At 39.4% G+C, this 15,645-nt stretch overlaps 1 protein-coding gene across 1 annotated transcript in view; it reads right to left on the bottom strand.

The window, feature by feature from the left end:
- Window positions 1–9,214: 9,214 nt before the first annotated feature.
- The window catches only part of LOC143872701 (ubiquitin-conjugating enzyme E2 7-like), a 33,747-nt gene continuing 27,316 nt past the window's right edge, over window positions 9,215–15,645 (bottom strand). The window contains exon 6 of the mRNA XM_077376758.1: window positions 9,215–9,490. Coding sequence (XP_077232873.1) covers window positions 9,413–9,490 — 78 coding nt within the window. The 3' untranslated portion in view covers window positions 9,215–9,412. The remainder of the gene's footprint in view (window positions 9,491–15,645) is intronic.

Below are 15,645 nucleotides of genomic sequence, written 5' to 3'. Positions count from 1 at the left end.
TCCCTATTAGAAGATCTGATTGTTGGATTGATTGGGGTAGATTTAGTAGTTTGATTAGATTGGGCAACTTAGTTAATTAGGATCATCTCTCCCAAGATCTTAGCCACTTCTCCTCCTCTTCCACTTGATAATGAGGTTAGTGCTTAAGAAGGGGCGGAGGAAGTTGTTAGCACTATTGAGGAGTCAGTGTACTCTCTAGCTCTATATCTGTCCTGGTTGTGCTAGAGGATCTGACTGATCATGTTCTGACGTACGCTCAAGCTCAACATTGTTATCGATCTCACCAACGCTAGCATTTGACTCATCATGAGGGTCCTCAATAGTACTATTGCTCACAACTTCCTGCTCCCCTTCTTGAGAACTGCCATCATTAATAGGTGGTAGAGGAGATAGTTAAGTGGCTCCAACGCAATTAAAACTGACTCTGGAAAAGTTCTACCCTCTTCATCCCTGCTTCAAATTCGGCTTCTCGTGCACAATGGGCTTTGCATGGAAATCACATGATAATCCATCAAGTGACCGCACCTTATTAGGGGTGCAACTCGGGTCGGGTTGTGTCGAGTTGAGGCCAACCCTAACCCAACCCAACCCGAGTCTCGGGTGGAGGATGGTCGACCGTAACCCAACCTGCATCCAAATCGGGTCGGGTTGAGTCGGGTTGGGATCGGGTTATCTACGACCGAATAGAAAAATACAAGAAAGAAAAACATAATCCTGAGAAAATCATGATAAAATTAGAAAACGGAGGTTGGGTTCGGGTTGGGTTGCCAAGGCCTCAACCCTAACCCAACCCGAATTTAAATCGGGTTGGCTTTTCCCAACCCAATCGGAGAAAATGTCAACCCAACCCGAGCCAAAATTGGGTTGAACCCGTCGGGTTCTAGTTGAGCCAGACCCAAGTTGCACCCCTACACCTTATTCTCCGCAACAAAATGCTGCTATTGAGCGAAAGAATATAAAACTCTATTAAAAATGGTGAATGCTTTGTTAGAAAGTCCAGGATTACCACATAATTTATGGGGATAAGCTCTTCTTTCTACTTGTAATATATTAAATAAGGTACCTTTCAAGGATTCAGACAAAACCCCACATGAATTACGGAATAAAAAACTTAACTATAAATACCTCAAAGTGTTGGAGTACTTAGCTAAAGTAAGGTTACAAGATCCTAAAAGTTCTAAATTAGGTCCCAAGACTATTGATTGTGCATTTCTTGGATATGCACATAATAGTAGTGCTTATAGGTTCTTTATACTTAGATCTAAACATACTATAACCAAACACTATAATTGAATACGGGGAAGCTGAGTTCTTTGAACTTATATTTCCATACAAAATTAGATTGAATGAAGATTCAAATAGAAGACCTTGTGAACCTATAACAAATGATCTGGAAATTTCAAAAAATTCATGAGTTCATAGAAGAAGTAAAAGAATTAGAAAGGAATATAATTTTGGTCATGATTTCTTTACTTACCTTCTAGAGGGAGATCCAGTGACATCTAATGAAGCTATGCCATCTGGAGATTCATCGTTCTGAAAGGAAGTTGTCAAAAGTGAAATAAACTCAATTATGAGTAATAACAAATGGATTTTGACAGATCAACCTCCTACTAGTAAACCAATTGGTTGTAAGTAGATTTTTAGAAAGAAACTAAAAATAGATGGTACTGTAGAAAATTACAAGGCTAGACTAGTAGTCAAAGGATTTAAACAAAAAGAAGGAATAGACTTCTTTGACATATATCCATATGAGTTCTAACTGCTATGGGATCAATATATTTAACTTAGAAATTCATCAAACTGATGTTAAAACGCCATTCCTAAACGTTGATAGGAATCTACATTTCTTCTACTTTATGTTAGGTGCATCCAAACGAACCCTTGGAGAGAACCAAGGCCTCACTTTGGAACTCCTCTCGCCCAAAAATCATACCAATCATGTAATCCTAAGTTGCTAACATCAAGTAACATATAATTGCTCTCTAGGGGATAAACAAGGAATGAGATGATAAAACAAGGAAAGAGATTAGCTAAGATGATGGGAGAGATAATTTTAATCAACTAAGTTACCTGATCTAATCAAACTACTAATTCTACTCCAATCAATCCAACAATCAAATCTTCTATTCTAATAACCCCTGACCTCAATCAATTTTACACACCACCCATAGTCATTGTAGACTTAGTCCTTGAATTCAGATTTATATCCAGTGTTTTTCTGTTTTTATCAGCGTGTACACGATTTTTATCTAATGTTAAAGTGCGTCTTAGAGGTGACGTATCTTGGCATTTACTTCAATTTCTGAAGTTGAGTTCATCTTGTGAAAAGTTTCTACAGAAAGTCTTACCCAATTAGCTTTGTTTTTTCAAATATTCTTTTGATAACTTTTATTAAGTATTTGTATTATTTTCCAATGGGAAACTTAGGCCATGTTTAGCAACCATAAACTAAGAAGAGCAAAGATTAAAGAAGAACAGAGAGAGATGATTATTCAAAGGGAAGTGATATATTCGCCCCCTTTAAGCATCTCAGGGCAAGCCCAGACCTCATTTTTAGAATTTATTCCTAAAATCGGTGTATTTTTAAAATTTTTGAGAAGTGACACTGCCCCGACAATCTCAGTGCTATTTCTTGTCTTCTTTTGAACATCTATATCAGTATCACCCACCCTATCTTTGATTTTTTAAAAGAGATTTTATATGATGTTTATCTGTGTAAACATATTTTTCAAAAAATATGGTACGGCCCGCTCCTTAGGATGATCCAAACCGTCCATTTGTTGGGCCACAACGTAGATAGTTTGTGTCCCAAAAATCATTTCCATAGGATGGTCCTAACCCTCCCATCTATAGAAGTTTTCCTAATGTGCATAGGAGATTAGGAGGGTTAGGATCCGATAAGTAAATAAGAAAACATCTAGGTGGAGAGTCAGGATTAATGTTAACAAGCAGTTTTGAGGTCCCATTATGTGCAATCGAGACCATTGATCTTGTAAAGCATCATGAGATGACCCATATGGCCTCCAGGCCTTAGTCCCATAATGAAAAAGAAATCATGAGATGACCCATAACCTTAGCAGATCAGGAATCACCTAGAAAAACTCATAATTCACACTCTTAATGTGTTTTGTAATAACAGACCTTAATAGAGACTAACCTTAATTATCCTTAAACCCAGTTTAGAAAACATTAAACCTAATTAATCTATGTTGACAATGTTTGTTGAAACGTTTCGAACAATCAACTCTTTATAGCTTCTCTGGGCTGAACCTTAAACACTATTCGATGAATCAAGGGTCTAGGATCATCCGATCAGAGACACGTGGCACAAGAGAGGCCCAATAAGTAGCCCATCTTTCCCCTGGTCCCACACTCATCAGAGGTTTCTAGACCATCGCTCAAGTACGACAAAATAAAAATAAAAATCTTTAGGCTTATCCTGTTTTAGTCGGTAAAAAGAGTAGGAAATTTTAGAAATATTTTTCCTTTTCAAACTTTTCCAAAAAAAATTCCTACAATCCTGCTATTGAAATCTCTATCCCATCAAATGAATGGTCCAGATCACAACAATCACATATCCCGCATGTGCAGTGTAACGGTCGTTTTCCTCAATCAATAGATGATAATGTTACTATTATAATCTCCTCTCTTCATAGGCTCATAGCAATTTCCATACATAAATTTCAAGACAACCCAACCTTCTACTCTTCATCTTCCAAAACTCTCCATTGAAACACTTAAACCCAACTCTCTAAAGCCTTAGTTTCTTCATCAACCTTGAAAACATGCATCCTGTAGTTCCAGCCATCCGATCCAACACAACTCAGGAAAATTGCCTCTACATTTCAACAATACTAGCAATGTTCTGCGCTCTAATCTTTGCTGGTTGTTTCATCCTAGCTTCTAATCGGCACTCAAAGAACAGACTATGGAGTTTAGTAATTGGGATTTTGCTTATATTTTTTGGGTTCTTCGGTCTCGGTCTTTATTGCAAATACCGAATGAAAGATTCGTTCGTTCGGCCCGTAAATTCTGAGTTAGAGCTGCCCGAGTTGCAACCACTTCCTCAGCACCATTAGATGTTTGTTGGTTTCTGGTAAAATGATGTAGCCCAGATCATAGAGTACAAATTTTGAGTAGGGAGATACGTGTAAGAGATCTTTTATTGATTTTATGAAATAATATAGATAAAATTTGATTTTTTTTCTCCTTTTATCTTGTTGAACAATTTGTACTAGTAGATGTGATTGTCGTTCAAACTTGGTAAAACGCCCCATACCATGGTTTCAAATTTCGGTTTCGGAATGCGTTTCATTTCTCACCGAAACTGAAATTTCAGTCGGACCATACCTGACGAAATCGAATAAAAGAATATTTTATCTCGTACAAAATTTTGGCCGAAATTACAGAAGATTTTATATAATTAATAAAAATCAAGATTTTTGGGTGAAATCCCTTAAACCTCAGACAAAATTTCTAATTTTGGTCGAAATAAACGACTGTTTTGGGTATGTGTGATTTCAGTTTCGGTCTCGACCGAAACCCGAAATTTAAAACCATGCCTCCCACACCTAGCCAGGCTAGGTCACATAAGCAGGATAATGAAGCTATCAATCTTGTGTTTCTTTTTTTACCAAGTTCTAATATAAATGATTTTTCAAGTTGGTTTATCTCTTTTTACTATGTTTTTTTTTGTTGCTTCTATAAGAAAGTGTAATGAAGAGATTCCAACCTTGCGGCTGCTGCAGAGAAGGGGGAGGAGAGAAAGAAACGCAGAACTGCCGTTATCAACGTAAGTAAATGCGAATATAATCTTCTTAGTATATTTGACAATTGACAAGGGGAAATGTTATCAGCACTACTGTATTTTGATGAGGGCACTCCTCACTTTATTAAAAGTACAGTATGGCCCTCACCATCGGATGATCCAAACCGTCCTTTAGATGGGCCACAGCCCAAATAGGGTACGGCTCAAAAATCATTTCCATAGGTTGATCCTAACCCTCCGATCTATATACAGTTAGGGTCAACCTATGGAAATAATTTTTGGGGCACAACTTATTTAGGCTGTAGCCCATCTAATGGACGGTTTGGATCATCCTCCGGTGCCGGCCATACTGTACTTTTAATAAAGTGAGAGTGCCCTCGTCGAAATATAGTAGTGCCACGTGTCGCTTGTCAAGTTCACAGCTTTAATGGAATGGAATATCCGCACTCTTTCGTTTCAATAATGGCACTCATGTTCTTATCTTGTATATTCTTAATTAGCTTTTAAAAAGTGCTTACAATTTTCAAGATGCTCTCCAAAGCCACTCAGAAAAGTGACTAATACTTTTTCGCCCGGTGTCCAAGTTAATCCACGTGGCAAAAAATGATTGGCCGTCTGGCTTAGCGCCTGTGGGTCACCCTATCAATTTTCAATAACAACTAACTCGATTCCAAAATTTTAGAGTTTGAAAATGGATAGCAAAAAATAGGAAAATGTTATCAGCACAACCTTATTTTGATATTTGCACAAACCCAGCTGCCTGTTCTTCTTTAATTGGCTCATGAGAGCTTTTTGGGAAATGTAATAATCTTTTAACAGCTCTTTAAACACTAAAAAAGATAAGTGGGTAACAAAAAATATTAGTTTCTTTAGGTATAAGATCCATCTTGAAAGATTTTGGTTCGAATTGAGAAGTAAAGCAATTTAGAATTTATTTAATATCTTTCTTATTCTATATTAGAAGATAGAAGATATTTCTATTTTGCTCTAATCTTTCCTATTTGAAGATAGTTTCCATAATAAGCAGTTCCTCTATTGACTCTTATTTGGAAAACCCAACCCAGAAATGAGAAAATTCTTTCAATTTTGGGAAAAATACACTTAGACACCCTGTGGTTTCTGACACACTCAACTTGACCCCAAAAGTTTAAAAAGTTACAAGTAGACCCCTGTGGTTTCAAAACGTGACAAGTACGCAAAGACTAAAACTAACCATGGTTAATATTTTGAGGACAGAAATACCCTCATTTGCAGAGGGATTAGGGTTACACCATTTTTCACCGCCGCCTTCGCCCCTCCGGCCACAGCCTTCGTTGCCACCTTCGGCCACCTCAGCCGTCGCCATCTCCGGCCACCGCCGTCACCTCCACCACAGACCATCAAACCCCACCCCATGGCTACATCAAACCCACATTGCAAGAAAAAAAACTTTGATAAAAACAAAAAATAAAGCCCTAAAATATTAGGGTTTTTGTGCAAATCATTATAATAATGTGAATGAAGACAAATAAAACTCCTAAATGGAGGGTTTATGTTGATAAATCATCAGGGGTTTGAATCAAACTCCAAATTTTAGTTTTTAAGTATGAAAACCCTAATTTTCAGTGGGGAAGACGAGGACATTTTGGTCTTTTCCCCCACGCCGTCAGCTCCGTCCAGTTAAAAAAACCCATTGAAACCACAGGGGTCTACTTGTAACGTTTTTAGACTTTTGGGGTCAAGTTGAATGTGTCAGAAACCACAGGGGTGTAAGTGTATTTTTCCCTTCAATTTTATAGAATGATAATAGATTTGAGAGTTAGCTGTGACTCTGCAAGCGGAGGTGATAAATCCAGAATCCGAGACGTGTGGGTTTTATTCCTCTGCCCTTGCGGAATTTTTGTTTTTATATAGAAAACGGGAACCCACCTTTGGAATATTAGGACTGCCACCTTTTTTGGAAACTTCTTATTAAATGAAAGGTGCCGTTTGAAAGTGGGTATAGTCTTTTTCTTTTTGGCCCTACCGGCTGGAAAACGTTAAACGTTAGGATTTAACGTATATGTCACTTTCCCACCATTTGACCGGTCTCTCTCTCTCTCCACACTCACACAACAGGAACAGTTGGTGGGCCCAACAGAAACCGTTGGTGGAAGGGTGAGCCCATCTTTGAACAATGTAGGCCCCATTCATACCGTAGGATAATCCAAACTGTCCATTTGATGGGCCATAAACGTAAATAGGTTGCGTAACAAAATATCATTTCCATAGGCTGATCCTAGTCCTCCGATCTAAATAGAAACTACATCTTATGCAACCTCTATAGATTGTAGTGTTGTGATCATCCTATGGAAATGATTTTTGGGGCACAACCTATTTCCATTGTGGCCCATCAAATGAATGGTTTGGATCATTCTATGGAGTTGGTTGTAAAGTAACATTAAGGCCCGTCCACAATATAGGACGATCCAAGCCGTCCATGGTTTGGATAATCCTATGGAGTTGGTCGTACAGTAACATTAAGGCCCAATCGCAGGCCCCACCGATATTTTCTCAAATTAAAGCGTACCGTCCACAACATAGGATGATCCAAGCCGTCCATGGTTTGGATCATCCTATGGTGTGGTTCGTACCAATTTAGGCCCTACCCTTATTTTTGAAAATAAAGTGTACCGTCCAGACCATAGGATGATCCGAACTGTCCATTTGATGGGCCACAATGTAAATAGGTTGTGCCCCAAAAATCATTTCCGTAGGATGATCACAACCCTACAATCTATAGAGGTTGCATAAGATGTAGTTTCTATTTAGATCGGAGGGCTAGGATCAGCCTATGGAAATAATATTTTGGGACGCAACCTATTTACGTTTATGGCCCATCAAATGGACAGTTTGGGTTAACCTATGGTGTGGTATGGGCGGGGCCTACGTTGTTCAAAGATGGGCCCACCATTCCACCAACGGTTTCTGTTGGGCCCACCAACTAACTGTTCCTGTTGTGTATGGAGAGAGAGAGAGAGAGAGAGAGAGAGAGAGAGAGAGGCCAAATGGTGGGAAAACGTTAGCCAGCCGTCAAGGGGTGGAATAGCCTACAGGGGCGGGAGGGGAGAATATCAGTGCCCTCTTTTTTTGAAAAAAAAAAAAGCCACGTAGATTTGACCATTTGAGGGAGCACTACACCTTCCTATTCGGGAAATGTTATCAGCACTACTGTATTTTGATGAGGGCACTCTCACTTTTTTAAAAGTATGGTATGGCCCGCACCATAGGATGATCCAAATTGTCCATTAGATGGGCCACAGACTAAATAGGTTGTCCCAGAAAAATTATTTCCGTAGGTTGATCCTAACCCTCCGATCTATAGATGGTTAGGATCAACCCTCTAACATTCAGATCGGAGGGTTAGGATCAACTTATGGAAATGAATTTTGGGGCACCACCTATTTAGGCTGTGGCCCATCTCATGGATGGTTTGGATCATCCTATGGTGCGGGCCATACAGTACTTTTAATAAACTAAGGAGTGCCCTCATCAAAATACAGTAGTGCTGATAACATTTCCCTATTCTTATTTGGAAAGAAACTCACAACATGTTTGGCAAACAAGAAATTGTTTTTCCCCATAAAAGCATAGAACTACTCAAAACGTAGGTTTTTTTTTCTTTTCACACTCTCATCACTCTCAAGCCTTTCCCTCTCCTACACTCTCTCTACCCGTTTCATTTGTTGGGCTCCAACTTAAAATAGGTTTTTTTTTTCTTAACCACCCGATCTGTAAAGGTTTCAATAATGTAGGGCCCACAATAATTCAAACCCTATGATCCCTATTGGAGTATAAGGATTATTCTATGAAAATGATTTTTGATGCACAACCTATTAAATAGGTTTGGGCTCAACAAATGAACGGTTTAGATCATTGAATTATTGTGGGCCTTGCCTTCCCAGGCGTGGCGAACCCAAGCTGAAAGTGGGTTGAACATGTCTGGTTCGGGTTGAGCCCAGCCCAAGTTGCACCCCTAGAAAATAGTACATTTGGTAAGGTTTAATATGTTACTGATGATCTATAGGCCAAATGTTAAACCGATATGAAAAAATCAAACTGCCTGAATTGCAAAACCTTGATGGAATTTTTCTTCATCTAATTGCAGTACTCAAACAAGTAATTCAATGAAAATGTTAGTACCATTTAATGTGATTTCTGGTCTAATGGTCCCAACATAATGGGCTTTCTTCCCAACTGAGACACAGGATCAATCCATAATATCCTTCTTCCATGATTAAATTAGTCACCCAATTTAATTTTCCGAGAGAAAACTTCAATAAACAGCTTAGGATTAAAATTCAAGAAGAAATCAAGCTATCAAAATCACCAGTCCACCATTTTCTTCTTCATAGTTCTTGATTTCTTTGATAGAAAGCAATGGAAAAGGCAGAAATGACAAAGAAACATAGTGCCATGCAAGCAGACACAAACCAATCAAGCCCACTTGGATAAAAAAAAAAGTCGATATGATTTTATGTGTATTGACAATTACTGGAAAGGGAAAAGGGGGTGGGTGAAAAAACCAGGATAGAAATTCTACAAAGACTAGCAGATCCAACCAGACCTTCCAAGGAAGGAGTTTCGGACAGCCATCAAAGCTGGATCGCAATCTGAGACTGTTTAAAGCATTTCTTGTGACCGTCTGACAATACGACTGACTTTCTTTTTGAAATCATCCCTCCGCTCTCTCCAATCTTTCTGCAAAAGGAAAAGATCCACAAGTTTGCGTCAAAGTGAATGAAAATGTAGTTGAATTTCTTATGTGTCTATTGTGGCATGTTTAAATTTTTTTATTTATTTTAAAGTTGACATATTTTCATTGATACTATGGAAATTACATTGGAGACTAGGAGTCTCAACTGGCATTACATAGTATCGAATAAAGCTAGCCAGGGCATACCCTGTGCCAGAAATACTGAACAAAAACAAGAAAAATCTGGGTCCTTTCTTCCTGCACCATGCCATGGGCGGGTCTTACACTACAGTCAATCCAAAAAGAAGCTTTCCCCGACCATGCCCTGCCATCTGCCCAGCACTACGATCATTCCAACCTACATCCATCGTCTTCCTCAACCAACCTCGAAAAAACCCCAACACTTCTTTAGCAGCAACACCACCACATTCCTTTACTAATAGTAGAGTAGAAGAACTTCCAGGCGGCATTGCCTCGACAAGCGAAAGACCATGGTCTCTCAAGCTATTGAAGATCTAATACTTTCCTTTGCGCACCTGGAATCTAACATTATATGGGACAATTTCTCCTACTATCTCGCCAATCCACCATTCTAAAACACTACCTTAACACCGACCATCAGAACTAAAACCAACTTCATGGATTACACAAACTAAACAACAAAACAACCGGCTTCCCCTTTGAACATCCATTTTTTCCTTCCTCACTTCACTAATTGTAAATAACGACAAACATAACCATATCTAAACTTAGCACTTCATTGAAGACAAATGTTTTTTTTTTTTTTGAAAGATTAATTACATTGAGGACCCATTGAAGACAAATGATTGTAACCCGCAGATCCCCCACTTCCTCTTAACAAAAGACCTCTCCCACCCTGGAAGTCTTGTGAGCCAGATTAGCCTCCTCGACCACCAATTCTGCCATCTTTTCCTTCCAACATGGCGATTGAAGTTTCAATTTCTTTTGTCCAACCCCCTCTCGACTTAAAGACAGATTTTTCAACATGGTATCTCCAGCTTTGGCCCGCTGGAATAAAGCGACACTTTCTTCACTTCAACGCACTGTTGTGAGGCCAGCTCCTTACCTTAGTGATCAGTCCCCTCTTTGTTTAGGAGTGGAGCCACCCCGGACAGTTTTTTAGACAGCCCAAGAATCTACTGCTTCTGATTTCAGACCTATTGTTTTCTGATCCTAGTAATCCTTTTTTCCCTTACGCCATGTCCTTAGCTTCGGAGTGGGTTCCACGTGTCCTCCTTTTACATCTGGAACTTCAGCCGCATCTAGATCAACCATAGGGATTTGCCTTAACCTTGGGCCCTGAACTTGCTTGATGGAGCTGCCCTGAATTTGCATGTTTAATTTATAGGATACATGTGTTTATGCATAAGTATTTTTCTAATGATGGATGGGATAAGTGGTGAAATATCCTCCAGTGGAGAAATTTTGATTGGCATAATTTTCTTTGGTGAATAGGCCAGACACCATACTATTTCTTTTATTATATACCAGTTGCTGATGAAATATGCTAACTTCTTTCTTTTCCTCCCCCTTTTCTTTTCCCTTTTTTAAGCCTGATGAAGATCAAGGTGCATTTTGCAGTGTTTTTGTTGCTTTATTCCCTAGAAATGAATAACTCAATAGGAAAATTCATCATTTAGAGTCCTGTCTAGATAGTATCAAAAGCCCTGATTGTCAGAAAATGTGTTATGTCATCCAAGAACAGAATTGCTAACAAATGTTAGAAGAGAACAACTACCAGAACACAGGGCAGGGATTGTGGCTGAATGCTACTGAGAAGTCATCCAAGACTATGCATTCAGCGCCACACTTCTCCACTCCTCCCCTTTTCAAGTAAAATGCATTTAATCATTCTACCCACACTAGAATGTGTTTCCAAGACAATCCACAATTGACTCAAATCATTTTGATGATTCAAGTATCTAACTCTACAGAGAATTACAACATCTCAAGCATAACTGAAGTCTAACAAATAAAATGATTCAATGGTACAAAAACATCCATACTTTAGTCGACCATTTTGATGATTCGGGTATCAGACTAAAGAGAATTGGACCATTTCATGCATGAGTGAAGTCAAACAAACAAAATGATTCGATAGTATGAGACGGTATTTCAGCATGTTCTCTATTCTGCTAATAACGAGGCAGATTCTGGACGAATATGTCCCTCAACCTCCACAGTAAGAGTGCATCTTTTCTCATTTCTAATAAATCAAAAACTAAAGATGCCTTAATAGGCCCTAAATATATACTTGGCCAGCATGCTTCACATCAACTAAATGGGTTGTGAAGCAGGACTCACATATTACAAAGGGAAATACAAATGCCTTGTGTATCAGTCGAAATGTTGAAGATAATTGTATGGACCCATCACTATCATAGTATAACAGTAAACATCACTTAGTATTGGGGCTAAAAAGAACTGCCTAGATCGAGAAAAAATGGGAGTTCGGGAGTATTTTGGCAAGTGTCAGGAAAGCTCCCCGGACATTCTTTATCTGGGAAGAAACATAGCCAACGGAACATGCAGTTGTGGTTACAGGATAGAAAGCATTAAAGATTTATACCAAGACATAATAGAGGTTAGCTACACAGTGCTTGAAGCTCTTCAATGATTGGAGATCGATAGAGACTGTTGTCGGAAAAACTTGGTGATGTTAGGAAATGGCCGGGGTTTAACTTCACCCCGATCTTTGCCGAGAAATCCCAGAGAGTATGATCCAAACTCCGGGAATAGAGGTGAGAGGACATTAGAAGTTAGAGGAAATCTCTCTAGTCGCAGAAGACACTCAGGAAGATGGGTGGAGGAACTGGGACTACCATCAACCTTGAAACAATCCGAGAATTGGAGTTGCGCAACCTGAAAATACTACAACTTTGGCACTCGAAATAAATGTAGAAAGTGTGCAACAGCTAGAGATGAGGGGCTAGTGGAAGAAGACAGGGTCGGTACAAGGCAAGAAAATAGAGAAGCAGTGCCCCCCTCTGATTTGGTAGCTTTGGTGAGATACCCTGAAATCTCAATAGCAGAAAAAGAGGTGGAAGACCGTAAAAAGGAGCTGAAAAAAATGCTTGGTGGGGTGTATGAAGAGGTATGGCAGTGAGCTATTAAAGAGTGGAATATACCATTACTATCAAAGCCCCTCGTAATAAATAGCTTGGAGGTTTTATTCAGGTTTGACTCGGAACAACAAGCAATACGGATCCTCCGAAAAGGAGGAGATGGGTCATTATATGTCCTCCTTGCATTCCTAGAACTCGGCCATACATTCTGGGGCAAAAACAGCGTGTTTAAGATTTTATGACATTTCGCTTCATGCATGGTCACTATCAACAGTTGAAAGCTTTGGGAAAGCTTTTTGGACAAGTGCTTCAAATCCAACTATCAGGGAATCATGACTATTGTGTGGCTTTCGCTTCAGTAAAAGTCTTAACTCAGTATTGGAAGTCGATAACACCATTTATTAAGTTAAAAGTGGATAACAAAATCTACTTAGGCCTGAGGCGGAAAATGAGGAAGTTTCGTCCAAAATGGCTAGCCAGATCGGAAAAAACATCACTGGTTTTTTCCCTCCAGCACCGGAGGAGAGCATGGTGGACAAGGAGGACAAAAAAGGAAAGTTGAGGCAAGTATAGGAAGGCCAGAAGGAGCCGTTGAATTTCAAATTCAAATTTCCACCTAATCAGTCGGTAGCTGAAACTTCCTTGGCCGGATCTCTAAGGCCAAGGACCATGAACTTCGAGGCTGACAAGCAAGCCACATTTAATGCCCCAACACCTGATGTCTTCTTACATGACAACTTAAACCGAGGGGGACTAAATTGCCGACAGGAAAAGTCTAATTTTTCTAAAGGTCCTGCTCCAAAATCAAGACATGGGCGGAGAAAAGACTTCAGACTGGGTGTAGCCTTGAAAATTTTAAATTTTGGCTACAAAAAGAATTTTTGTAAACTGATTACGAAAGCATCTAAAAAGCGACAGTTGGCTCGCTTTTAATCGCCTCGATAAGACCAAGGGTCATGACTACAACTATCCTCTCAGAGAGGCTACGAAAGGTGGTTCCGTACCCTTTAAGAAGAAACGGGAAGGACATCATTCAAACAGAAATGAACAAAAAAAGAAACAATTCGTTTCAAGTATATTAAAAATGTTGGAAAGTTATGAGAAACCTAGTGATTCCTCATCCTTAGAAGATGAGGAAAGAGTGGATGTAAGAGGTAAAGGGAAGGCTGAAAAGGAAGATGTCTCAATACCCCAAAGTGGATGGGAGGAGAAGAAGAGATCTTGTGAAGAATCTCCAACGAAAAAGTGAGATTGCAAGGGAATTCATGAAAGTTCAATGGAAAAAATTCAAGAAGGAAGCAAAGGAAAATGAGGAAGGATTTTCTCAACTGACTGGGAAAAGGTCTGTCAAAGAAGGTTGCATACCACAATCCAAGTTGCCATACTTTCAACAACGATTGGAAGATGAACAGAAGGGAAGAAAGGATCGGTTGGAAGCCGCTTCAGCGGGAAAAAAGGAGAAAGAGAAGGAAATAATTTTCCCTGATGAGGAGTCTAAAATGACAAGAGACTCGATGGAAGCGGAACTCAATGGGAAAATTAAATCCTGCATTGAGAGGGCTGAACATGTTTCAGTAGAAGGAGAGAAGGAAGTTTTAGAGGAAGAAGAGAAGGTGGTGTTGGAAACGGATGAGGAGTCCTTAGAAGAGGACGAGAAGGAAGTTTCGGAAGAAGAAGAGAAGGCCTTCTCTGACGAGTTTGAAAAATGACAAAAATGGGGGACCACCTAGGAATAGGGTACGAGGAAAATATTGAAGAGACAAAAAAAATGTTCTTCGAAATAGAGAAGTGGGATGTTGGGGAAAAAAAGAAAAAACCCCAAGGAAAGGTAGTAGGGAGCTTAACGCTCTTAGGAAGTAAGGGGGTCAATCCTAATTTCTGGAGGTTTCTTTTTGGAGACAATTTTATTATGTTTCTGGCTTAGTTTGTATAGTTTTTCTGAGTTAGGATTGCCCCTAGTCTTCGGTTTCTTCTCGACACAGGTGTTGTCGATGGAAAGTAATGACAGTTTTTGCTTTAACCCAGTAGTAGGTTTACTGCAAGATCTTCAAGGGGAGGGAGATCATTAATCTACGGTGGAGGTGCTATCTAGATCCTCAGTGAAGATCGTAAAGACTCTGAGATCTAACAGGGATGTTTTAAACCTGACCTTCGTGGAGGTCGTAGAATTTTCTTCGTACTTTTAGTGTTTTGGAAAGGAAAATGTAATGGAGTATGTAAGGGAGAATAGCTTTGTAAAGGGGAATAGTGTTGAAAACTTTATCTTCTAGGGCCCTGGAGTTATCTCCTAGGCCACCATACGATGAACCCCATGGGGGACTCCTGGTTCCTTTCATGTAACCTTCGTATGAATTATTAATACATCTTAGTCACTTTTCAAAAAAATATAACAGTAAACATGAAACAAGAGAAATTTCCAAGTTTATAGGTACATCACACTTGTGAGATAGGGCAACAGAAAACCATTTTTAGGGCTAGAAAAATTCTTCCCCTATCTAAAGAACCCCCTCTTTTGTCATTCGAAGTATAGAACATGCCACATCAATACCATTATCTTTTTATCTCGCTATTTTTATTACATATTTCATTTGTTTATTTCCATGTGAGATTTTCCACAGAATGCTCCCTCCCTCCCTCATTGATGTCTCATTTTTCAGTTTTGCAATTGTTGAGGAGAAGAGAGAGAAGAAGAGAATAGAGGAAAAGAGTGAGTTAGGGATGACTGCCCCTCACTTATGTATTTATATAAGAGGGAAGAGCACATCACTACTACGCCCTTGAGCATCTACACACATACACACACTTTTAACAGACACCCCACCCCCCCCCCCCCCCCCGCCCCCCCCCAAAAAAAAAAGGTGGAATGTATATATTATGCATTTCTAGCTTGTTAAAAATATCACTTTAGTATAGCTTTACTCAAGGGTTTGGTAAAAGTGCCAGCTAGCTAGCTGATCTGCCTGAGTGAGGTACTGCATATCTCTCCCTGTTGGATTCTCTGTCGTATGAAATGGTTGTTTACCTCTATGTGTTTGGTATGCTCATAAAAGACTAGATTGTTAGCATTGTGAATA

Source organism: Tasmannia lanceolata, unplaced genomic scaffold (assembly GCF_043159265.1).
Source record: "Tasmannia lanceolata isolate RefF3 unplaced genomic scaffold, GAP_Taslan_0.1 ptg000002l, whole genome shotgun sequence".
In the NCBI taxonomy this organism is placed as follows: Eukaryota; Viridiplantae; Streptophyta; class Magnoliopsida; order Canellales; family Winteraceae; genus Tasmannia; species Tasmannia lanceolata.
This window is presented reverse-complemented; position numbering and strand designations above follow the sequence as displayed.